This window comes from Mus caroli, unplaced genomic scaffold (assembly GCF_978045245.1).
Source record: "Mus caroli unplaced genomic scaffold, Mus_caroli_1 scaffold_10, whole genome shotgun sequence".
NCBI lineage: Eukaryota > Metazoa > Chordata > Mammalia > Rodentia > Muridae > Mus > Mus caroli.
Genome location: NW_028227265.1, coordinates 89,802,850 through 89,828,586, shown reverse-complemented (window position 1 = coordinate 89,828,586; position 25,737 = coordinate 89,802,850). Strand labels below are relative to the sequence as shown.

The window sequence follows — 25,737 nt, the reverse complement described above, 5'->3', positions numbered from 1 at the left end:
ACACACACACACACACATACACACACACTTATACATACTTAGGGAAGTAAATGCCTAAAAATGTTTGAAATCAGAGACGACAAAAAAAAAAAAAAAATCCTGGGAAAGTATGGAGCTGCCATAAGTCATGCTAGTGGAATTAACAGGCTTCTGTGAAAGATAACCTAAAATAGATACTGTCCTTATATGTCACAGACATTTTTTACCATTTTTAGTAGCTTTAAGGAAGTAAAACTCTATTAACCTCTATTAAAGCAAAATGTAACACAGCATATATAATAGGTTACTTGCAGATAAGGGGTGAGGGACAGACATAGTAGTATATAGGCCAGAAAACCAAACAAACTATTGGATGTTGCTGACTATCCTTCTAGATCTGAAACTTTTCAGGGGTTCCTGGCACCGTTCCACACAGAGCAAAGCAGGCATAACTCAGTCAGTAAAGCTGACGCTGGCAACGTGTCACTATGCACACACAATGTATAATGTGCATAAAAGAGGGCACACTGCACTTCTCAATTACATTTATACCATCAGTCACCCACACACACAATTGAGTCATAAGAATGATGAAAATCCGTTGTTTCACATATTTGACGGTTTTATTGAACTGAGTAATGTCACATAAACATACTAGTATTTCCTAAAAAATATTAACACTAACTATAAATCATTAGCCTGTCCTTGCCCAAAGTCCAGAAGCCAGCCTTATGGAGTCCAAAAATATTCATTCAGAACTGCAGTCTTTATGATTGAAGCAACGGTCTGCACGCAACCACAAAGCGCTCCGAGCATCCGAGGATTCGGCACCGAGCAGGGCACCGAGAGCAGCGCGGCCTGTCTCGGAGGGGCGCCGGGTCACCCCGCAGCCTCGGCTCCTGGAGTTCCGCCTCCCAGCGGTTCCCCAGGGTTGGGGGGGGGGGTCACTTGCCCGTTGCCGTGGTTACGGGCGCCGTCCTCTACGACGGCGTGGCTGGGCTGAGGAAGCAGGAAGGAGAACAGCCTGGACTTGGGAAGCTTTGGAGCGTCTCTCCCCCGTGCGCTGCATCCCACGGCTACTCTCGGGGAAGCACCGCCCGGGCTACGGAGGACCGCCGGTCGCTCCGAGCTCCAGCACCGCGCCGACATCTCGCGAGATTTCAGCCCGCCCCTCCCGCCCCCCCTCCGTCCCCTCGGCTCGGCCCGCAGCTCCCGCTATGGCTGCGCTGCGGAGGCTCCTGTGGCCGCCGCCTCGGCTGTCGCCGGCGCTCTCCCCTCAGCAGCCCTTCCTCTCACCGTGGGGGCGGCCTGCGGGGACGGCTCCCGGGATGTCCGGCCGGCCCTTCTCCTGCCGGGAGGAGGACGAGGGGGCCGTCGCGGAGGCGGCGTGGCGGCGGCGACGCTGGGGCGAGCTGAGCATCGCAGCGGCGGCGGGCGGGGGACTGGTCGGTCTTTTGTGCTACCAGCTGTATGGGGACCCCAGAGCCGACCCCTCGGAGCTAGCGGCCCCGGAACTCGAGGACCCGCCCCGCGGCAGGGGACTGCTGCCCATCCCGGTGGCTGCTGCCAAGGAGACGGTAAGTGCCTGAGCGCGTGCGCGCACCGCGCAGGTGACGCCAGAGGGTTGGGCTGCCAGGTGTCCCACCTGCCCAGGGAGGGCTTGGGGGTCGCGGTGACACTTGACTGACACTTGACAGTGGAGGTTGTGGAAGCACTGTGAGCTCCTGTAACAGAGAGTGAGGAACCTCCAGTGAGCCGCGTAGATCCACACCAGGCGCATCTCTATGCACTAGGATGCTCAGGGAGAGATGAAGATGATGCTGTCACTCATGCCTCAACACCGTTCTGGTTGCTGCAGCTACCGTCGAGCAACCAAATACAAACCAGACACCCCACCCCACCTCACGACACACAACTAAAGGACTTGACAGGCATAAACACGAAGAAGTAAGTGATGAGTGAGAGAAAGACAACAAGAGCAAATATTCCTGGAAGCGAGTGCTGGATGCATTCTGAAGGCATCTTTAGATATCGGAGTCTGCCTCATTAGTGTACAGCAGTCCCAAGAGAGGTGTTGCCATACTGGGAAGGGAAACGTTACTCAAAAGTAGTACACCTCTCTTTCTCTTTCTTTAAATAAACCCAGAATCCCTGACGTGATAGGCTAGAACAAACCACAAGAGAGGTCATGAAAGGTGGGAAACTCAGAGTGAAGCTAACTGCAGAACCATCATATAAAAACGTTGAGCTACAATGTAGTTCTGATATAAGGTAAAGACTGTTAAGGCAAGAAGAGTAAGAGATGTGTCCCGTGTCCCCCTACCCCTCTCCCCACCCCCAACACACACTGTTCTCTATTTAATTGTCATGTAAATGACTTCGAGAATTAGCCTAGGGAATATTTCTACATCAAGACTAAAAGGATATGACAAGATTGGGTGAAATAGTGCCCCTTTTTAACCTTAATGAAATTTTGTACTTTTTTCTCCTGTATGTAGGTCTGTAGTGACCATGTACAAGTACCCAGCTTCTTGTGTATGTTTTGGATGCAGGTTGGCAGTGCGTTTAGGTTAGGGAATCTCTGCTATGCACCTTTGCTTAGTGATAAATGACACGCACGCTGTGTAAAGTACTTTTATACAAATAAATAATCAAGTCCTAGCAAACACTGTCCGCCTTCAACCCCATACATACACACCTGCTATTTTGTGGCTTAGGAGAGTAGCATGACATTTGTCTTTTGATTGACCACGTGAGAACTTTTAGTCAACTGGAGTTGGTCTGGAAACAGATTAACGAGGTAGGGAACATGCAAATAGTGTTTTCTTTCCTCCCTTTTAAAAATGAACGTTACCTTTAGATTGGAGAGACTGGATCACGTGGTTCCATGAGTGTGCTCAGAAAGCTAGACTCTGACTCAACAACGCTGTGGGCGTTAACTAAGTTAATAGATCTGGAACAGAATGGACCGCCTCCTGTGTAGTAAATGTTTGTCCGTTTTGCCTTTACTCATTTATTTTGTGTTTTTGTTTCTTTTTGTTACTAGTGACCAAGTCCAGGACATCATGAATGCTGCATAGTGGTCTATCACAGACTAGCCTCCCTGGGTCCTTTATTGTCTAGTAGTATTTACTACATTAGCATTGTTTCATCTGCATACGATTTTCTATGTGATGTTTTAGAAATAAACTGACACTAACATCCCCTGTCTTTCCCGTCCCAGTCTCTGCTTCAACATCATAGTTGTCATACCTTTTGCATGTGATAGTTTTTCCTTCTGTAAAACGTGTTATTGTCCTGTTATTATCCGAATATTGGAATTTTCACGATAATGAGCTTTGGCTTGAACATTTTTTCATGCTTGTACTAGGTGCTTTCATGACAAAAGACCTTTCATTGTGGAAATTCATGTCAGAAAGGTTCATAGTATGTTTCTTACACTATTTCTGTTCTCTTTTTCTTCTCTGGAAAGACCCTCTGGAAAGAGGGTCTGAATTTAAGCCTGACATCCTAATGCTAATTTGTGTCTTTTTAAAATGCATCCACTGGGCATTATAACCAGGCTTCAGCATGGCTAGAAAAAGACATGTTCACTTGTAGAAGTCTAGGTTTGGTATATAACCTAGAGGAAGAAACATTTATTCTTCCAGATCCATGCAGATTTGGGATTTGTATTAGCTGTATCATAGTTGCCATGAGTAGTACCTGACAGGAACAGTTGAAGGGAGGAGAGTTTTATCTTGACTCATAGTATCAGGGGGTAGCCATCATGACCACAGGCATGTAAGGCGCTGGTCACCTGACATCCACAGTCAGGATGTACAGAGAGATGGATGCTCGTGCTCAGCTCACTGTTTGCAGGCTGTTTGCAGTCCAGTCCAGTGTGTCACCCATAGTTGGGCTAGATCTTTGCCAACCCACCTGATCCAGTCAAGAAACTCCCTGGGAAATATGCTCAGAGATTTGTCCCCCTAGGTAGTTTGGGGTCCTTTCAAGTTGATAACCAACATCAACCATCATAGGGCAGGACTGTCTTAAGGAAAAATAGCTATCCTCTTGGAGACTCTGTAATTTATCTTTAATAACCTTAAAGAAGTGAATATATTCTACCTAAAGGTTAAAGAGGACAATTGAAATCATTAAAATAATTATATTAACCCTATACTTTATTGCATTTAGATATTTATGCATCACATAGTATTTTTACATACATATATGACACATGCACATGTATAGTATATGTAATATATAACACATATAATGTATATAACATGTATTATATATATTACATGAATATATAATATGTAAGTTTGAATATGAAATTTCCTCAACAGCCTCATTTGTTTGAATAATTGGCCCCTAGCTAGAAGCGTTGTTTGGGAAGTTTATAGGTCTGCAGATGCTAGTGCTTTGCTGGAGGAAGTATGTCTACTGGACAGAGTAGATTTATAATCTAGCCCTACTTCCCATTCTCTCTCTACTTCCTGCAGGCATATGAAATATGATCGCTTTGCTTCCTGCCAGACTAGTTTGGTCCTCCTGCTACAGGCCTTTCCCACAGTGATGGACTGGAACCTTAAGCCCAAATAGCCCCTGTTTGCCTCTAGCTTGTTTTTTGTCAGTATCCTATCTGTCTTAGTTAAGGTTTTGTTGCTGTGAAGAGATATCATGAGCACAGCAACTCTTACAAAGGGAAACATTTAGTTTGGGATGGTTACGGGTCGGAGGATTAGGTTATTGTTGTCATAGTAGGAAGCATGGTGGCATGGAGACATAGTACTGACAAAGAGTGATCCACTCCACAGCCAGTGGGAAGAGAACTCGGGGCCACTAGGCCTGGCTTGAGCTTCTGAGACCTCAAAGCGCACCCTCTAGTGACACACTTCCTCCAACAAAGCCACACTTTCCCCAGCAAGGCTATGCCTCCGGATAGTGCCATCTGCCAAAGCCCACTGAGCCATTTTCATTCAAACTACAACACTAGAATAGCACCAGACAAGTCACTCACATAGACTTTGTAGAATAATTACGTTGAGCTAATTTACCTTCTCTACCAAATTTTCTCTTTTTCCTTTACAAACTTAAATTATTAAGTTAAGGCATATTTCAAGAAGAAACAGTGTCCAGTTTCTAATTCCAGTTGAGGTTACATTCTAAATCACTTCTTTGGGAAAATTCAAACCACTTTTTTTTTTTTTCTGTATATAACAGACACCCAGCCTCAACATTGGAACACGCACACTGTGAATATTTCAGGGTGAATATGTGTAAATCAAGTTTTATTGGTAGATGAGAGACAGCAGATATTGGGCCTGTTGTCATTCTTGCTGACCCTTTCCTCCAGATGTAGTGATCTTCAAAGGAATAGTTTAAAATTATTTAAGTGAAAATAGTTTTAAAAATTAGTGATGAACACGAAACGGTAGAATACATTGTAAACCTGTATAGTTGTACAAAAAAGGTATCTCGGCTTTTGAACCTTAATTCCCATCATTTTCAGGATGTTATCTGTTCCAGGATCTCATCCTCAGGGCGGCTTTGACCTTGGAGTTTATGAGAGGTCATATGGATGACTCAAGTGAGATCACCTATGGCAGGATGTTCAGCTCTAATCTTCCATGAAGGTCTGTTTTAGTTCCCAGAGTCACTTCTTAGTTTTCTGAGCCTTAATTTTGGGTACTATTTTGCATATGGAAGTTAGTGCAAATTAAAGCCCATTGTGTATCACCTCATGAAAGTTGACAATGGCTGTTGCCAAAGTATGCTATAGTATATGCCTGAGGTTTCGCCCAGGCCCCTGAGCAGACAAATCCCATGCTGTGCCACATATCCATGAGGACTAATAACTAGAAATTTAAGTTATTATAGCATTGGAAGGTATGGACAGAGTAATTATAGGGATTTTTGCAATAGGTACAAAATGTGTATACTTATTTTTTCATCACTAAGCATATGATAAAGTGATGTTCTTTGTAAATATATTTAGTTTCTCAGCATTAGTATTTCATTAAATGCTTTTATGTTTTTCTTGTTTTGAGATGGATATATGTGTAAAATTATATATTGAAACTGTTCACCACCTGCTCATAATAGCTATCAATTTAGTAATTCTGTCAGCAAGTGGCTCCTTTCATCCCTAATTAGTTACTTCTGCATCTCTTTGATCATACAATCTGACATTAAAAAATTAAGCTAGCAGAGATTTATTTTGGCTCAAAGTTTTGAACGTTTTCAAGCTATCATGGCAGACAAAGCATACAGAGCAGCTGGTTCACAGCACATAAACATGTGGAGACAGTGCACTATGAAACAGCCAGGAGGAAACTTCTAGGCTACTTCAGTGACACCCGCAAACACACACTCACCTGACCTCATAAAGACTCCTTGGGTTCCTTAAAGAGCACCACCAACTTGGGAAGATGTCTTCAGAACAGAGGCATATGGGTGATAGTTCACATTGAAACGACGACCGTCCCCTCACTTTCTGTTTTTCTCTTTTTAAAATAACATGCAACATGTTAATTATCCTTGACATGCTAAAAGATAATACATTTTCTAAAGGTGATCATTTATGGCAATGGACATAAGTCTGTGTAAATAATTGTTTTTTATTTTATTTATTTTGATGATGCTGGAGATCATACCCAGGACCTTAGGCAGGCAAATTACATCTTCTATTATGATTTATTGTCTCCGTCAATAAGTGCTTAATATTTTTTAAACTATTATACCATTATTCCTTTGCTTTTTTTTTATTTCATGGATATAATATCAAGATTTCTGTTTCATGTTCCATTTGGAAGTATAAAAATATATCAATCTGGCCATTGTTCATTTAAATAGTTTATTCATAGAATACTTACTAGGGACAAGTATGGTAATGTACATCTGTCATGTTAGGTTTGGGAAGGTAGAGACAGGAAAATTTTCTACAGCCTGGGCAATATAGTGACTTTGAGCTCAGCTTGAGCTATATGGCAAGGTCCTATATCAAAAATAAATGCATTTGAAAATTTTAAATAGGTGCTAGCAATTTGGTGATAAATGAAATAAATGCATATATGTTCTCAGTTTATAATATGGTGAAAACACAGAATATGACATGCTAACCTGATGTGATGGGAAAAATAGAATGTATCATGAGACCACACAGGAAAGACATATACCCCAGACACCACACCTGAAAATGTGTCTTCCTGGAAGAAGTAGCCTTACAATGGCACTTGAAAACTGAATAGGAATTATTAGTTACAGAGGGAAATGAGGGCTGGTAGATAGTATTGTAGCAGAGTCCTTGCCTAGTGCTTTGTAGGCCCTGGTTTTCTAACCCAGTATCACCACCAATAAAATAAAATCAATATTGAAGAGTGGAATGAGGATTAAGATGAAGGACAAATTTCCAGTTGGATACATAGGTCAGAATCTCAGTGTCTTTGTGATAGAAATTAAGTTGGGAATCATCAAGTACTAAAACTCATAAGATGAAAAGCAAACCCCAGACATCGGCTCAGGGGAGAAGTAGGAACTACAAACCAGTTATCCAAACGGTAGGAGCATGAGTGACATTTGGCAATACCTTGGGTGACACCTGAGAGTAATGGTGAAGAAAGGATGCTATCAAAGAACTGAATTCATTTCATTTAGATGAGAGACTCTGAACTATGTTTAAATGCTGAAAAAGATGTAAAAGATTAAACTGAAACAGAGGTTCGTTTGTTGCCAAGCAGACAAATGGAAGTGGATATTAAAGTGGGGAATTTACTCTTAAGTAGTGCAGGGTGTGGACCATTTCCTTTCTAATGGGGGGGTTGAGGGGGAAATAGACTATATGACTATTTATTAGCAAGGAAAAGAAGTTCTTGACTAATGTCTTGTGCTTACTATATGAAATAGGAGGTAATACCATTCTGAGAGCAAAATGTGCACACCAAGAAACAGATTTGGGGGAGGGTAGAGAGTCGCTGTATGGCAGTCTTTGGGGGTTGGAATTTAGCTCATTGGTAGAGTGCTTATTAACACACCTAAGACCTATATTTTGTCCCCAACTCCAAGAAAGAACACTTGCAGAATCTTTTTGTCTCTCGTGATTCATATTTACAGTGTTAACTATGATTTTTTTAAATGATGACTTTTTTTTCACTTCTGTCTGAAATGCAGCATTTAACAGGATCACAGCCTTTGCTATTCTAGTTGATAGATTTTCATGTTGTTGTTTTTATTGAGTGCAGAAACCTTAAGAATCTGGTCTAATAATTTATACCTGTGATGTAATAATTTATACCTATTAATTTGCATAGAAGATGTATCTAATTCATAGTATAGTACAGTTTTTTTTTGTTTGTTTAAACTTGATTGTCTGGGTTTGTCTACAAAATTTAGACTGTATTATAATTGTGCCAGACACTGAGAATTTGAATAATAACTGTATCCTGTAAACAGTTGTGTTTGAGAAAACGTCTAAAAGTCAAATAAATTCTACTTATTTCATTATCTGGCATTAAAGAAATCATCTAGTGAACTATAGCAGAATTTTACAAACATGTTATTTTCTTTTTCTGGAACCGTTTTGTTTTTTTGTTTTTTTTTTCCTGTGGATGTAAAAACACAGCTCTCACCCCTAAAGGAAGAAGATAGGTTATTCAGGAGCCAAATATGAGTGGCTGTGCTCTAGGGGACAGCATTAAGCTTCCCCACCCACCATGTTCTAACATGGTAGTAGTTTCATTCATGAAACTGACAGTTCTATTGCTAAAGAACAAAAGAAAGGTGCCTTTCAAAGAGTTGGTGGGAATACCAGATGGAATACAGAGAGGCACAAAATCTACGCTCTAGGTTTTACATGTCATCTGATGACATTCATCACATTTAGGTGGAAGAAGGCTGATGTTAAGTTAATACATCCCCCAAATTTCAAGTGATAGTCACAGAATACTAGGTCAGAAGTGGGTAGACAATTAATAGCTATGTCAGAGATAAAAGTGAGCCCAAGATAAATTGGCTCTGGTTTTGTGACATTCCAACTCTCCACAATGATGAATTTCTATATTGTCAGCCTTGCAGAATCTTCAACAATAGGTGTGGCTTTTTTTGTGGAATTCAGTTTACCCCCCTATATTCTATGATGTATTGATGTAGACTTTTGGTGCTGTATTATTTGATAAGCAGTAGTCATGCTTATACAGTAGTAGTAGTATTTGCTTGCAAGTTCTTTTTTTCAATTGGAAAAGTAAAACCCATGTTTTTCATATTCCAAATTCTCCTTTAGACAGCTCAGTGCTCAAACTTCTTCCCTAAAATTTGGAATATAAAACATGTTCTATTTCCTATCCTGAATATCCCAGGTTGAACATGTATGTTTAAGAATTTTAAGTCATTCTATTGTTTTCTACTTTTTCATTATCATGATATGTGTGTAGTTGATACAGTGTATTGACTAAGATCTTCATAGTATTTTGTTCTCTAGAAAGGTTAAGGTAGAAGGTACTTGCCCCAATTCAATTTAAGATAGCTTCACCCTATTACAAGTTATTATACTTATCCATAGTCACCTAAACTTTTCCTATGCTCTTACACATCTGACAATGACATAGGACTTGTCTTTGTCATGTGAACACAGTTCTTAGTAGATTAAGAAAGAGAGTGAAACAGGGCCTATCCTAAATGTGGAACAATTATTTTATGCAAATTTATACAACATTATTAAAATCCTCTATGTGGTAAACATAAATAAATAAATTTCTCTTTTTCATGATATGATCAGAATCCAGTTCAAGTATATTAGGGTCCTACATGTAATAAGTAAAACTTAAAAATATTTAGAGGAATATGTCTTTTGTTTGTTTGTTGTTGTTTTTTGTTTTTTTGAGACAGGGTTTCTCTGAGTAGTCCTGGCTGTCCTGGAACTCACTCTGTAGACCAGGCTGACCTCGAACTCAGAAATTCGCCTGCCTCTGCCTCCAAAGTACTGGGATTAAAGGCATGCGCCACCACGCCCAGCAGAGGAATATGTCTTGCTGGTTTTTAAAACAAAAGTAAAACCCAGAAGGGGAAATACACAAAGAAGTCTTGGAATAGCAGAAAATGTACTACAAGATTCAGACAGAACAAGTGTGCAGAGTGTATAATGAGGGGCTACAGGTAAATGAAGATAACAATGCTCAAATGACCAAAGGACTCATGAAAAGGAATTTACCACCACCGATAACAGAGAACCCTGAGTATGTTATCTGATTTCATTTTGTTTCCCATTAAGACATTAATATCATTCCTAAGACAGTCAAGTTAATATGCACTATAATTTTCAAAATCCCTGTATTAGCGTAGGTCAGTTTGCAATAACAATTATACCTTTAGTGGATTAACTCAATAGAAGTTTATTAGTGTGACCTCTTTTGGTAGGTAGGTATATAGTTAACAAGGCTTCTCCATGTTTCATGTTTCAGGCACCCAGAGTGATAGGTGAGGTCTTTGGTTTTTTTGTTTGTTTTTGTTTTGTTTTTTAACAGTCAGCTTGCAAGATTAATCAGAATGATGCCATCATAAATAGTTACAATATTTTAAGGAAAGGAACATAGATGAAGATATTTTATGAATCCAGCCTGGTAATGATATATATTCCTTCCATTGATTTTACATTTTCTAAATTTAATAATATGGCTATATCTAAGTATAAGAGATTGAGAAATGTACTCCAGACACATGCTTAAGAAGCAGAGAAACTAGGTTTGGTTGGACAATAGAATTTTTCATGACGAACACTCTCAAGAAGAAACAACTTTTCCTCCAGTGCACAGTATGGTGACTACCCTTTTATATCTTCAGTTTCCACCAGTCTGGAATAAGGAGATGGGAAGAATCTGGGAAGAGATGGGAGCATTATATGTGTAGCATGTACAAGGCCATGTACTCAGTCCCTAGTGGAGTATAAAACCAAAACAATAAATACTGTTTTTCAGTGAGTTCTGTAAGGAAAAACATGAGCATTATTTTTATTTTTATACCTTTTAATTATTTATGTATTTTTCTTATATGCTTTTGTGTAGTTTTTCTAAACTTAAGAGTTAAAAAGTTATATATTTATCATTCAAAATTAAAAATTAATTTTGTGTCATACACTATTTTATAGAAATACATACTCCCTGTGTGTGCTGTATTTTTAAGAGCAAGATTGACAGAATTTTCCTCCTTCTTTAAGAAAAAAATGGACTTTTAAAAACAGTTTTAAATTGGCACAGAAAGTATAGAGTTCCCACGCACCTACACATGTAGGCTCCCTTCCTCCCAGTATCTGGCAGCATGGCGATGTACTTGTTACAACTGATGGACTTGCATTTACAAGTCATTACTACCCAGTACTGCTCTGTAAACAGCCACAAATGTCAAGTGTGTCCACTATTGTCGTTATACAAAATGACCACTGTGAGGGGTTAGCTATGAAGAAGAGATTAAAGTTTGAAAGAATAATCCAGACGTAAGCAAAGGTGGAAGGAAAACCTTCCCCTTGGGTCAGAATTTGGGTCTTCTCAGTAGTTGCAGAATCTCCAGATGCTGAGCCAAGGTTAGAAGACAAAAAGACTGGCATCCTTGGACTGGCAGTTTGAAATCCTACCAATGGGGTGCCATTTGGTCAATGCAGTCATGGAGGAGACTCCTTTCCAACATGAGGCTTCAGGAATTTCTTCTTTTTTTTTATTTTAGATTTATTTATTATATGTAAGTACACTGTAGCTGTCTTCAGATGCACCAGAAGAGGACATCAGATCTCATTACGGGTGGTTGTGAGCCACCATGTGGTTGCTGGGATTTGAACTCAGGACCTTCAGAAGAGCAGTTGGTGCTCTTAACCACTGAGCCATCTCACCAGCCCAGCTTCAGGAATTTCAAGAGAGGTTGTTGGCTAGGTAAACTTGGCATAGGACAAAGAAGCATACAGTTCCATTGACACACTAAAGGCTGTCTAGTAGCTAAGGATTCTGGATCTGATCTTAAGAACTGTCTTGTTTGTTTGCAGGTGATCTAAAACATTCAGTGTTCCACAGAGTGAAATGCCCACTTGGTAAGAATGACCTGCTGGAACATTTATAAAGCTTGCATGAGAGTGTAGAGAAGTGGGGGTGGGGCAGATGAGTTGCTTGATGTATGTACTGAATATTGGTGTCCTCCACAAATCCATCTTGAAGCTCTAACCTTGAGTGTAATAAGTAACAATCAAGGGTAACTGTGGCGCAGAAATAGCATCATCTCACCTCTTGACCTTGGGAGAACAGAACAAGAAAGTGGGTATCTGGAAAACAGTGAGAGGACCCTGTGCCTGCACCTTGTTCTCATATTTTCCATCTCCAGAACCATTAGAAACTAATCTCTGTTGTTTAGGCTGATTAGTATGTGCTTGTTGTTGTTGTTGTTGTTTGACAGCTCATACTGAGTAATATAGTGATAAGTTCAGGGTGATTTACTTGGAGGAAAATAGTGTAAACACTGATGATATATCTGTGTTCCTTTCTTTTAATTTCAGCCTATAAAATCTTTCTTGGAGCCTATTATTAGTTTTTGTACCTGTCAGCAAAATATATGCAAAAGTTAGATTCATTTGGCTCTGGGGTTCACAGATTTCTGTAGATGGCCTGGGCTCCTTCCCCATAAGGAGAACCACCATAGGCAGAACACCATGGCCTTAGGAGCATAAGCACGCGCAAGCGGTTACTATTCATGTCCGAGCTGAAAGGAGGCAGTTGAGGTCAGAACAGAGGCCTGGGAATAAGACACACTGCAGGAACACTCTCCAGGGACTGACTTCCTTCATTTGGCCCCACCTCCTACAGTTAACAACACCTCCTCCTAAAATAGTGACACCAGCTGGAGACCAAGCCTTCACCACATAGGTCTAAGGGCGTGGGGAGTATCTTCCTCTTCAAACCACAGTGGAGGCATTGTATAGCCAGTCCTTTGTGGCCACGGTGAGTGTGTAGCTAAAGATTTTGCCTTGGAAAGCTAGCCATGACTCCCAAGTAGTAAAATCACCATATTGTGTATCTGGACATTTGGAACTAAGTGAGACTGAAAGAAAAGTGGTAGACCTTAAGGCAGATGAGAAGCACAAGGACATGCAGGGCAGGGTATTTGGAATAACCATGGACAAACAGAATGAGCGCATTGAACCTACAGCAACACAAAGACTTAGTCAAACCAGAGGCATGGAGCTGAACATCTAGACTGTTTCCAGAATTAGCCAATGAATAGAATGGCTAATTAACGGCGACTAATAGAATGGATAGAATGACTATCAGAGAAAGAAGCATTCTTCCTACTTTTTTGCTTAGTCTTTATAGTTTATAGGCTTGGTATTTATCTGTTTTAAAGCTAAAGTTCAGAGAGATTAAGTATTTTTCCCAAGGTTACCTAAATAGAAAGTTGTGAAGCTGACATTTGAACATAAGCCTGAGGGATTGCAAAAGCAGTGCACTTTTATTCCAATATACCAAGTTGTGTAATAGATTGAATTGGTGTCAGAACACCCGACTTCAAGTCCTAGATTGATTTGCTGTCTGTATGACCCTGGTGATGACCTCTATAGACTGTTAACCCTTTTTTCAAAAAGACTAACACATTTTCTACTTGCTTGTTAAAAGATAATATATTGATGTAATTATAATCTCAAAAATAAAAAAATATATTTTTATAAAAGATAGCACACTATTCTTAAGTGACAGTTCAGTGCTCAGTCCAAAATAAAGGACATTTATACCTCTGTCTCCAAGGCTAGGGAATCATTGCTGAAGAGAGATGGAAAGAATACAAGAGCAGGAAAATATGGAGAAAGGCTATGAATATTGACTTTATAACCTCCAAGCATCTGTGGGTGTCTGTCATGGATTTACACATTACTGAGTCCATCGGCAGTCAGTCATGTATTAGAAAGGGGCCCTTATGGCCCACCTCTTCCTGGAGGGAGTTAAGTATTGCTTACTGATGGATTTTAAGGTAGGGACAGTGAGTATCTTCAGCTGTATTCACTGGATTCTCCAATAGTCTGCAAACCCATGGTCACACAAACGATCCTGGTTAAACCCAGAGGGTGTCAGAACTGGGAGTTGAGTATTTGACAGGGGATTGTGAGAGGAGAGGGGCCTAATAGAAGTGCTGAGGAAATTTGAGAGGAGGGGGTTACAATAATTAGAACATACTTGATAACTGAAATTGAGAACAAATTCAACAAAAGTTATGAGTTTTTAAACATAATAGACCATTTTAAAATTTCTAGTTTTTCTGCATATAAACATATATATTTTTATAAACAAGACCAACTTTCTCTAACTTTTTTGCCAACTATATGTTTTGTTAATTTTATATTACCCCTAAATCTACTGTATCTGTTTCATTGTCCATATTCCTTTAAAATGCAGTTTTACCAGGATAGACTTCATATGCAATTAGTAATAGGCTTCCATATTTCATATTCCACTTTCATTTAATATTGTCCAGTAATTTTTGCACAGTTTGCTTCCTGTTTTCCTGTTAATTTGTGAGTAGTGAGATTTTTTTATTTTTATCTTAAGATAAGGTTTCTCCGTAGCTTGGGCTGGCTTAAAACTTATACATAGACGAGCCTGACCTTGAACTCACAGAAATCCATCTGCCTCTGCTTTCTGACTGTTAGGATTAAAGGCATGAGCTTTAATTAATAACTTAATTAGTGGGCTTTTAATTAATTGCAGTAGAGAACTTCTGAAAGTTTCTTTTCTAGAAATGATCTAGTTATGTCTTCCATCTATTCTTGTATTCTGTTTGTTTTATTATTTTCATGCACTGTGAATTATATATCCATGAACTTTAAGTGTGAATATCTACTGTATAAATATTTCCTTACACTGATATAACTTCCACATTTTATGTTGTTGGTAATTTTGTGAAGACTGATAAATGGTCAGTTTACACAGTCTCTATGCAAAGTGTTAATAATGAACATATACATTCTGTTATTGAGGCCCTATATGGTTTCTTTCCATTTTAATAGACATGTATTAACATCACAATTTTGAATTTTTTATTTGGAATTCATTTAATTCACAATACATTTCTCTTAACAGTTGCTCTGTGATCTATAGCAATTTGTTTCATGGTTGATTATGAGTTTTTCACCATTACATTTAATACTTCTAACCTTTAATTCCATGTATTTTCAGATATTTTCAGTCATGTTTAGCTGTGGCAGTCCTAAGGGATACTGTATGGACTTTTGAAAAGCATACTATGAGAGCTTCTCTCTCTGTATTTGGGTATACTCGGAATCTTGTACATAAAGAGCACCCCCTGTCCTACTGAGCCATCCTACTAACCCTGTGAGGTGCTTCTTTTTTTAATGAGGCATTTTATCACTATTTCATTTATTGTGATTAGAAACATGTTTACATTTGGTTTTGCTGTCTTAGGAAGATATGATCCCTCATTTGTATTCCCTGGCATAGACTGGATCCATTTTCTTGGTTTTTGTCCTTCTAGAGCAGTGTGTCACAACCCCATTGGGGCTCAATGACCCTTTCACAGAGATCGCCTGAGACCTTTGGAAAACAGATATCTTTACAATTCATAACAGTGGCAACAGTATAGTTAAGAAGCAGCAACAAAAATCGTTTTATGGTTGGGAGTCACCACAGCAGGAGGAACTAACTGTATTAAAGGGCCACAGCATTAGGAAGGTTGAGATCTTCTGCTCTAGAGGTTCAAAAATTGAGCATTCTGTTTTTAACTTTCAATTGATTGGCTAAACACAAAACTGAATAGTTTATAATAATCAAGGATCTTAGCCTACACCTTTAATCCCAGCACTTGGGAGGCAGAGACAGGAGAATCTCTGTAAATTTGAGGCCAGCCTTGTCTATAAATCAAGTTCCCTATCAGCAGTGTCTACCTAATGAAAGCCTGTGTCAAATAGTTTGCAATATATGAATCTGAAAATTAAGGATAAGTCATTAAAAGGGAATTTCCCGTTCCAGGGAATATCCTTGATTAAAATGCTTTATACAGTTAGTTGTCTTCTGCTTTCACAATTCTCTGAAGTCAACTAAAGTATTTTTAAGACATATGTATTTGTTGAGTTTCTCGTTTCTGTGACCAAATGCCTGACAAGGAGCAACTAAAAGGAGATGAGGACTACACAACCCATAATTGTGGTAAGATGGAAACATACATGCAGACAAACACTTATACATATGAAAATAAGTATATTTTTAGTTAAAAGAAATTGCCAAAAAGGAACTGCTAAGACAGGGATATCAGAAGAAAGAAGTTTGGGAACTTGACAAAATAAATTTTTTCAAGGGTGTTACTAACTCTGTCAAAAGGTGTAAGATGAAAACTGAGAATTGCCCTTCGGAGTAAATTACAAGAAGGTCATTGACAACCTTGACAAACAGATTTAGTGAAGGAAGAGGATAGAGCCTGCTTAAGTTCAAAGGAGAAGGAGAAGAAATCTGAGACGTGGAATGCGGACGCCTTTCTCCAATAGCTCTGCTGTGAAAGATAGGAAAGAAGTAGACGGGAGAAGGAGGTTAGCTAACTGGGGAAGTCAGAAGCTCTCTAAGATGGGAGCAGTAGTGCAGTGGCCATACTTAGAGGGAAGTAGTCAACAGAGAAAGAAAAACATGAAATTGAAGGGCAAGGGAGAGCTTTAGGAATAGGAGATATTCAGCAGGCAAGAAGAGATAGCTTCAAGCAGTAGTTCCTGATCTCACACTACTTTTAAGAATGGCTTATATCCTATAAGCTATTTATATAAGCATTTATATCTTATCAGCTATTAAGAAAGGTCCTTGACAAATCTATAAATAAGCTACCACACTGCAATATGGATAGAGACTAAAAGCATGGCCCTGGAGAGATGGCTTGGCAGTTAAGAACCTTGGCTGCTCATTCAGAGGACCAGGGTTGATTCTTAGACCTACTTGGCACCTCACAGCCACCTGTAACTCCTGTTCCAAGGGATCTGATGCCCTCTTCAGGCATTTGTGGGCATCAGGCATGTAAGTGGTGTATTAACATACATACAGACAAAACAGCCACATGCATAAGACCCTCATAAATGGCCATTTGTTTATTAACACCTTTATTCTTATCTGATCTCAGCCAGGAATATACTGCTGGCTTGTCTTCAGCTGTGTTTTTCCATATAGAGATGTTGGTTAAGCATCAAAACATTTACCTTGAGTACTTTGGGATTTTCCCACACTGGGAATGTGATGTTTAACCTTTGGACCACCCATCGAGCTAAGAAAGTGTTATGTCTTTTATCTTCTTAGATGCTTAAATTAGCCTCAAGCCATATGAAAAAGTACTACCATGAACAACTTTTCCAGCTACTTGAATAGACTATGTCCCTTAAGATTCTTGCCCGACAGCATATAAAGTGTAAAAAAAAGTTATTTGCTCTTTAATGTTTATAAAACTGTTGATACAGTTGCCAGCATCAGATAGAACCTGTTACCAGATGTTCAACTTCCTATGTATAATTGAATACATTTTTTATTTTGAAAATTTAGATTATTTGACTTAAATAAAACCAAAGTATTTTAAAGGAAACTAGTAATGATGTCTGTTCTCAATAATCTGGTTAATACAAATGATATTAACTTTTCCTACTATTCTTCATTCTCATTTTTATGTTTCTTGATTGCTAAAAATAAAAGGAATGCTATGCTCACTGTCTAAGTAATTGTTTCAAATTACCTTTTTATGGTATTATCAGCTTGTAGGCATTAATTTCTCTAATTGTCTGGCAGTAAATCTCTTATCTGGGATTTAATCTTGCCTCCCTGGGAAAACCAGACCTTACCACAGAGTAAATTTTCACATTGCTGACCTGAAGTAACAGGAGACTGTCTTGGCAGTGAACCTTTGCTTTCTGTTATTCATAGGAAGGATAATGATGTACTCTGTTGCCTGGAGGCCCTAGTTAAACTCCAGTAATAAGTAACGTCTAAATATTGTTTGCAAAGGTCTGCACTTGGAAATTCCAGGATGATAATTGCATTGACATATTATTTTTGTTTCTTTTTGGAAAGCACAGAAAAAAAATACAGTTTTAAAAATTTTCTGCTACTTTGGAAGGAAATCTTAGTTCTGTCAGCCTGACTTCAGAACCATGATTCTCAAGCTGTGGGTTGCAACCCCTTTGGGGAAATCACATCAGATAGCCTGCATATCAAATATTTACATTGCAGTTCATAACTAGCAAAATTACAGTTATAAATTTTGAATTCATATGAAGTAGCAATGAAATAATTTTATGGTTGGGGTTCACCACAATATGAGAAACTGTATTAAAGGCTAACAGCATTAAGAAGGTTGAGAACCGCTGTTTTAGATGATACACACACAGTAACCTAAAAGTGGTCATTATGAATTTTTATTACTAAATATTCTCTCTCGCTCTCTCCACCCCCACCCATAATATTGCTCAAGAGCACATACCCATGGCTAGGAGATGCCATCAGTTGGGTGTCCTAATAGCGCTCTGTTTTATTCCCTTGACAAAAGGTTTCCTGAAGCTAGTCACATGGCCATTAAGCCTCAGTAATTGCCCCCATCCCCAGCTTTGCAGTTATAGGAGCCCATAAGCCCACACCCAGCTTTTATATAGATGCTAGGGTTTGAAATCAGGTTTTCATTTTTGTAAGACCTGCATATGTATTCTTATCTGCTGTGCCATCTCCTCCGGCTCAAATTCTCCATTTTTTTTAATGAGTAGAAAGCTCAAGATTAGAACCTGAAGTGAAGCTCACAGATTCTTAATAATAAAGAAAAATACATTTTTTCTAGAGAGAGAGTTCCTAAATATTTGTATTTATTGCTAATGTGAAAAAGAATGTCATACTGTTATTATTTTGTAGAAAGTATAAGATGTAATTTCTTAGAATAATATAAAAGATAAGTTTAAATTTTCTGATAACTCTACAAGTCTATGATTTTATCTTCTACTCTGTGGTCTTGTTAATACAAAAAAATCATGTGCCAATTTTGAGGCCTGTGCTTGAATGGTTTTAAACAGGTATTTTATAATATCTCTATAATGTGAAATTTTCCAGTTAATTAAAAATTTGCTACATGTGAAAATCCTTTGGGACTAGAGATGTAGTTCAGTTGGTAGAGCACTTGCCTTGCCAACTTCCTCTAGAAGGCTCTGGGTTCAAATTCTAGCACCACAGGCAATGAGATGTGGTGGTACTTTCTGTACTCCGTGAATTTGAGAAGCAGAAGAAGGAGGCTCAAGCATTCACTAATTATCCTTAGCTGTAGAGTCAGCCTGGACTTCATGTTTCAAAACTGCAAAGTTTGAACGTGCTTCTGCAATGCCTTCTCTTAAATGTTTGCTCTCTGTGTTTTCCTGTAGTGTTTAAAAAAAAAGTGTTATAAGATTTTTTCAGTGTCTGTTTAGAATATTTCAATGTAAAGCTAAAAACATTTCTCATTGTTCTATGCTTAATTGGTAATATTTGTCAAATTATTCATTATTTTGAAATATACTTTATTTTCAGAGGGAAATTGGGCTAACAATGATGAAAGAAATTTAACTTTCAGAATTTTAGTGTTCTTGTTATTTTGGTTGGTAACTATAGCAACTTGTCACCAGATTTAGTTTAGAAACATCCCAGGTTTCTAATTGTAGAGTAAACTACAAAGATCATGGCCTGCTTAGCTGTTATTAGTTGAAATTATTTTTTAGAAATTATAGGGCAGTAATGCTAATTATTGTTAAAATTCCTCTAGATACATAGATAGGTTTTTGGAAAAAGAACAAAAAACTTAGGTGCATATTAAGTATCTCAATATGAATGTATGGAGAACCAGATCTCAGTGTTTATGGGAAAACAAACAAAAAAACCAAAAGAACATTTTGAGAAATTTGGAAACACAAAGCTAGAAGAAAGGTAAGTGCACACATGAAATTTCAAGTCTGTGGTGGCCCTGTTGAAGATAGGAGAACACAGCCTTCGTGGTGATAAATGTGCGTGGAGACTGTCAGCCAGTGAGCCCAGAAACTTTCTGTCCCCTGCAGACTGATGAGGACAGTTAGATAGTACCTCATGGAGTTTTGAATACCGCAGTTTGGGATTACTTATTAAATTAGTCTCGGTCCCTCTTACCATATATATTGTTAGTGTTTTCTCCTTCATCCTTTGTATTCCATGAGTGTTTACTGCTCCAGTTGTGGAGTGAGCCTGGGAGAGCAGGGCAGAACCTAAGGAATAAGGTGGACTGAAGTCTCATGCAGTGGCCAGCTTTAGTCAGAGCATCAGATAGCTTATACTGAGGATTAAGAAGAGTCACCTGAGTAATGTCCAATCACAAGGGCAACCTGCATGTAGCAAAAACAGGATTTTCTTTGTGAAGGGACATAAACAAATAACAATAGCCAGCTGTAATGAATAATCTGAATTAATCTCACCTCTATCCAGAACACCTGGGAGGGGCATGAGAGCTCTTGCCAAGAACAATTCCTTGATTTGAAGAAACTGAGATCACAAGATTTTTGTCTTATTTCTTAAGAGTTTTCTTGTGAACACTCAGGATTCTCCTCACACAACTCCATTCTTGTACCGTGTTCCCACACATGAGTACTTGATGTTCCAAAAAGTACTGTGACAGATAAAAGACACTTAACCATGACCTCTTCTTTCTTCCCCAGTAGATAGATCTAGATCTCGATATAGATTGCTCTTTATTTGCCAGCATCAGTCACACTTGTGTGACTAAGTGACTAAGCTCTCTTGTGCTCATTGTGAGCAGAGGCAGGTTAACCTTTGCTCGTCCTGACCAGGCGTACTCCACACTTGGGCCTCTTGCAGTTCTTTCATCCTCTCCTTGATGGACTGCGGCAGTCACTCAGTGTGCTGGGTTTGAGTACTGCAGAAAGCAGATTGCCTGGAGCACACATTTAACCCTAGTCCTAGAATATCCTTTCTGGATCCATAGGTAACAGAGAAATGAACTCTTTTCTCTGTAGGTGAGCTAATTATTATATTTGAAAATTGAGACTTAAGTGACTAACTGAAAAAGGCAGCTATCATTTCTAAAATTAACTTTTATTCTCCTATATAATTGTCATCTCAGAGGCTTACTGCTGAATAAACTCACCCTTTTCTAGTTCTTTCTGAACTCTGGCTAGCTGGTTTAACTCAGCTATTCTAGCTCGAACTCCAGTTTTTGTGTTTTGTTTTTTTTTTCTCTCAGCTTTTTACTAAATTGCTCTGCTTGGCCTCATACTAACTTTGGCAATCTCTTCTAATCTTCTGGCCCCTTCTCATTCTCTGGCTTGCCTCTCTTCAACAGTGTCTAGCTTGTTCTCTCTGCCACCTGTTTGTCAAACTGAGGCAAAAACTACCTCTCAATTAGACATCACTTTCAAATCTGCTTCCTTCTACCACCTAACCTTAGCTACAATGTTTGGTTTGATTAAAAGTGTGTACAAAGGGTATGTCTGCATTCCAGCTGGTTTACAGAGACCTCGAAGGTCTTTGAACATAATCCCTTACTAGAGCAGCCATGTTGCTGGATTAAAATACCTCTAAAATCATTGGAAAAGGAGATGATTTTTTTCTTTTTAAATTTCTTATTATTTTAATTTATCCTCTGATATATTACATCCCTACCAAAACTTCTCCTCCCTCCAACCCACACCACCTCCATCCCCCTCCCCCACTTCTTTCCTCCATGTCTGCTGTTCTGTTTCCCTTCAGAAAAGGGCAGATCTCCCAGGAATATCAACCAAACATATCATATTAAGTTGCAATAAGATGAGGCACCTCACCTCATACTAAGGTTGGATGAGGCAACCCAGTAGAAGGACAAGAGTCTCAGAAGCACTAAAAGTATTAGGAACAACCCCTACTCCCTCTGTTACAAGTCCCATAAAATACCAAGCTACACAACTGTAACATATACACAGGCCCAGGTCTGAGCTATGCAGGCTCCCTGATTCTTAGTTCATTCTTAGTGAGCCACAGTGAAACCAGGTTTGTTGTTTGTACAGTAAGCCAATGGCCAACATCAAATTAAATGAGGAGAAACTCAAAGCAATTTCACTAAAATCGGGGACAGGACAAGGCTGTCCACTCTCCACATCTGTTCAATATAGTGCTTGAAGTTGTAGCTAAAGCAATAAAACAACTAAAGGAAATAAAGGGGATACAAATTGGAAAGAAAGGAGTGAAAGTATTGCTCTTTGCAGGTAATAGGATAGTATACATAAATGGCCCCAAAAATTCTACCAAGGAACTTCTACAGCTGATAAACAACTTCAGCGAAGGTGCTGGGTAAACAGGCAGGGAGACAACACCCCTCACAATAGCTACAAATAATATAAAGTATCTTGAGTAACTCTAACCAAATGAAAGAAAGACCTGTATATATGACAAGAACTTCAAGTCTTTGAAGAAAGTATCAGAAGAGAGAAAGATCTTCTATGCACTTGGGTTGCTAGAATTAACATATTAAAAATGGCCATCCTATCAAAAGCAATCTAAAGATTTAGTGCAATCCCCATCAAAATTCCAACACAGTTCTTCACAGACCTTGAATAATCAATAATCACCTTCATATGGAAAAACAAAATAAAAATCCTGGACAGGTTTTATTTAACTCTCTCAGCTTGACTAGTTCGCCTAACTGTCTACCTATAAGTCCAACTTCACCACAAACACTAAGACCAGTAGAAATATATAAAGAGTGAGTTACTTGATCATCAGGCCACTTAAACATTGCTGATGGAACTGATCCCTGTGATCCAGTCCTAGTTTTATATCTAAAGGAAGTTATACTAATTTTCCAAGGACTAAATTTCTTCTTCCTGACCCAGGCTGCTCTTGTCTTGATCCACTCATCTCTGAAGCAGACTGCAACAATTTGCATGCTACCGAACCTCTGAATGTCACGTGTCCTGGATGAACTCCAGAGCTGAGTTGAGCTTGGCTTGGCTTGAGACTAGGCCAATTATGTCATATGCTCCATCTTCCAGCCCTCCTGTTCTAGTGTTTCATTCCCTGTAACTGCTTCTAAGACCCTTTGTGAAGCTGCTTCTGTATGGTGCCAACTTCAACCCCCTCCAAGTTAAGTTGAAATTTGTCTTTTTGTCCAACACCTAAAGGCTTTCCCTATGTCTAAACACCCAGTATCCATTCAACTTAGAAATCTAAATTTTCTTTCTTCAGAATTTCCTGATATATAAACTGGTAAGGTTCTCATAAAATATAAAGTCTGTTGCTCTTGATACTTTTGAATTTTATGAGTTCTTTCTGAAAAGAAATATTATGGAAGAAAAACCTATTTTGCAGTGGGAAAGATGTGTATAATCAACTGTAGTTTTATATACCTGATAACATTGTGTTTACTTGAATTTTTTTTTAAATACATAAAAGCCTCTTTTAAAACCTTAACTCTGTAGGGCCAGGGAGCTGGCTCAGTGTGTAAAGGCGCTTGCAACCAACCTGAGTTTGATCCCTGGGATAAAAGAGAACCTGCTGCTGTGCATGTGCATGCATACACACACAAGCATGCAAGGTTTGCAAACCCACTTTTGGCCCTACAAAGCCTTTGTGCAGCCTGCTCCTGGGCAGATTGGGCCCACTGGAATTAGCCAGCCCTCTGTATTCTCAGACACTGACAGGTACCTTGCTACCAGGAATTGTGCATCACACTGCAGTCTAGCCTCTTTGTGACTCACAGACACTAATAGTCACCCTTTTCCCACAGCTAAACACACCAGGCAGAGAGACCAGCATACTTGTTATATGTGTGTGTGTACACACATACATACATATATATATACACACACGCATATATATGTATGTGTGTGTATGTATATGTATATATATATATATATATATATATATTATATGTAATTTGTGCTACTTACTCTACCTAACAAGTGTGTCTTCCTATACTTAAAAGCTACCATAGTAGGGCTGTTGACTGTATCAAAAGCATCCAGAGGCAGGAGTACATGCAAGAATGTATTTCTCCTTATAAAATCTGTGTTGAAGAAGAAGTGTCTCCAGATTTGTAAGGGTGGGACTGGGAGTTGAGGAGGGACAGAGTGGGGGATTGGGATGTTAAGTACGTAAGTAAATAAATAACATAATAAAAATATGATACAAGGTCATTGCCATCTTACGGCTAATAAAGTTGGCAAGACTAACCTGGCTTTATGCATTTTTTTTCCATTATTGGTAGAACTGGTAAAAAAAATTATGAAATTTTTTTCATTATTTCTGAATGATCATTAAGGTGATATTAAAACTTTACAGGATTTGCATTTTATTTTATTTGTGTGTGGCTTTTTCTTTATTTGTTTTTTTTTGTTTGTTTTTTAGTTAGCACAGTTAAAAAGCAAAACCAAGTCTTTTAAGAACCTGAGTGCCTTCTGAGACTTTTGTAATGTGTGACTTTTGTTCCTTTCCTCTGAGATTTTGACATGTGAGCTATTATCGGGGCTCCGTGGGCTTTTACTTACTAGTTTCCTATCGACCTTGGAGTTTAACAATACCATATCACCTTGGGACAGATTAAACGGTTATCTTGGGCTACTAGATCATTCTCTGAGAAAACAGTCTCTGGAGAACTCAGAGACATAAGCATGGAAATGGAAGTATTTGAAAGTAGTTACGTAGGGAGAACATGATTAAGTCAATCCTGTTTACTCAGATATGTCCCGAAACAACACTAGATAAAGTCAGTAACCGCCTACTTGGCTATTTTATAGTTAGTCCATTTGTATATGAGACTCATACCAAGTGCTTATCATAGAATGAATCTATATTATCTAATTAGTTGGTGTTAAATATTCATTTTGGAAACTACATGATTAAACTGTAGAGAATGTAATTGTAAACTTTTATACAGTATATTTTGAGATTTTCTTTAGAGATTTCTAAACATTTTTTAACTTGCCAATATTTTTACGACTCTTTGTTTGAAGATTTAATCAACTTTTGCTGATTTTTATTTTTCCTATTCTGGTACAAGTTTAAGGAGGCGAGAGGAGTAAGGGGTTCTAAGAGCTGTCTAAAGCCACTCAGAAGGGAGCCATGTAAATGCCCCTCCCTGTCTAAGACACAGCCTCGATATAAATGTAAATAGGAAAGACTGCTTTTATTGGCAGTTCATTAGCATTTCTGGTATTATTAAATGTCAGTTTATATGCCTAGACTTTTAAACTTAAGCTAGTTAACATATGTAAACTGTAACTATTACCTTTTAAGAGAAATTCTAATTATTTACTTAGAAAAATCTAAGAAAAATTAAACTGATGAAAATATTTAATAAGGTATATGAATGCAAAGCAAGTGTATGAAAGTCAACACTTTTGCTATTCATCATAAATAACCATTTGAATTGTAGATTGATGGTATGCTCCTATAGCCTCAGCCCTCTAGAAACCAAGACAGGAAGATCTTAGACTTAGGTTTAAGGCCAACCAATACAGCATAGCTAGGGTATCTGACGAAACCAAAATTTAAAACAAAAGAAATAACCAATAACCTGTTAAAAATAAAAGTAGAAGTAAAAGGTCTTGTTCCAAATTCAAGGCACACAGACGTTAAAGTCTGTGTGTAAAGCATCAACCATTTTTAATGTTTAAAGAAGAAAACTTACCAAACATAGTTGGAGATGACTAAATAGACATCTATATAACTGGATTAGAAAAAAATCCATATTATGAGACTGTTTTGACACCTTAACTTAAAAATATAGTATATATTATTTGGT

The 25,737-nt window shown here is 38.5% G+C and overlaps 1 protein-coding gene across 2 annotated transcripts in view; it reads left to right on the top strand.

Moving 5' to 3' along the window:
- The first annotated feature begins 898 nt into the window (after nt 1–898).
- The window catches only part of Micu3 (mitochondrial calcium uptake 3), a 75,145-nt gene continuing 50,306 nt past the window's right edge, over nt 899–25,737 (top strand). For both annotated transcript variants that reach the window (XM_029480397.2, XM_021169879.3), the window contains exon 1: nt 899–1,556. In XM_029480397.2, the coding sequence (XP_029336257.1) occupies nt 1,197–1,556 (360 nt within the window). In that variant the 5' untranslated portion in view covers nt 899–1,196. The remainder of the gene's footprint in view (nt 1,557–25,737) is intronic.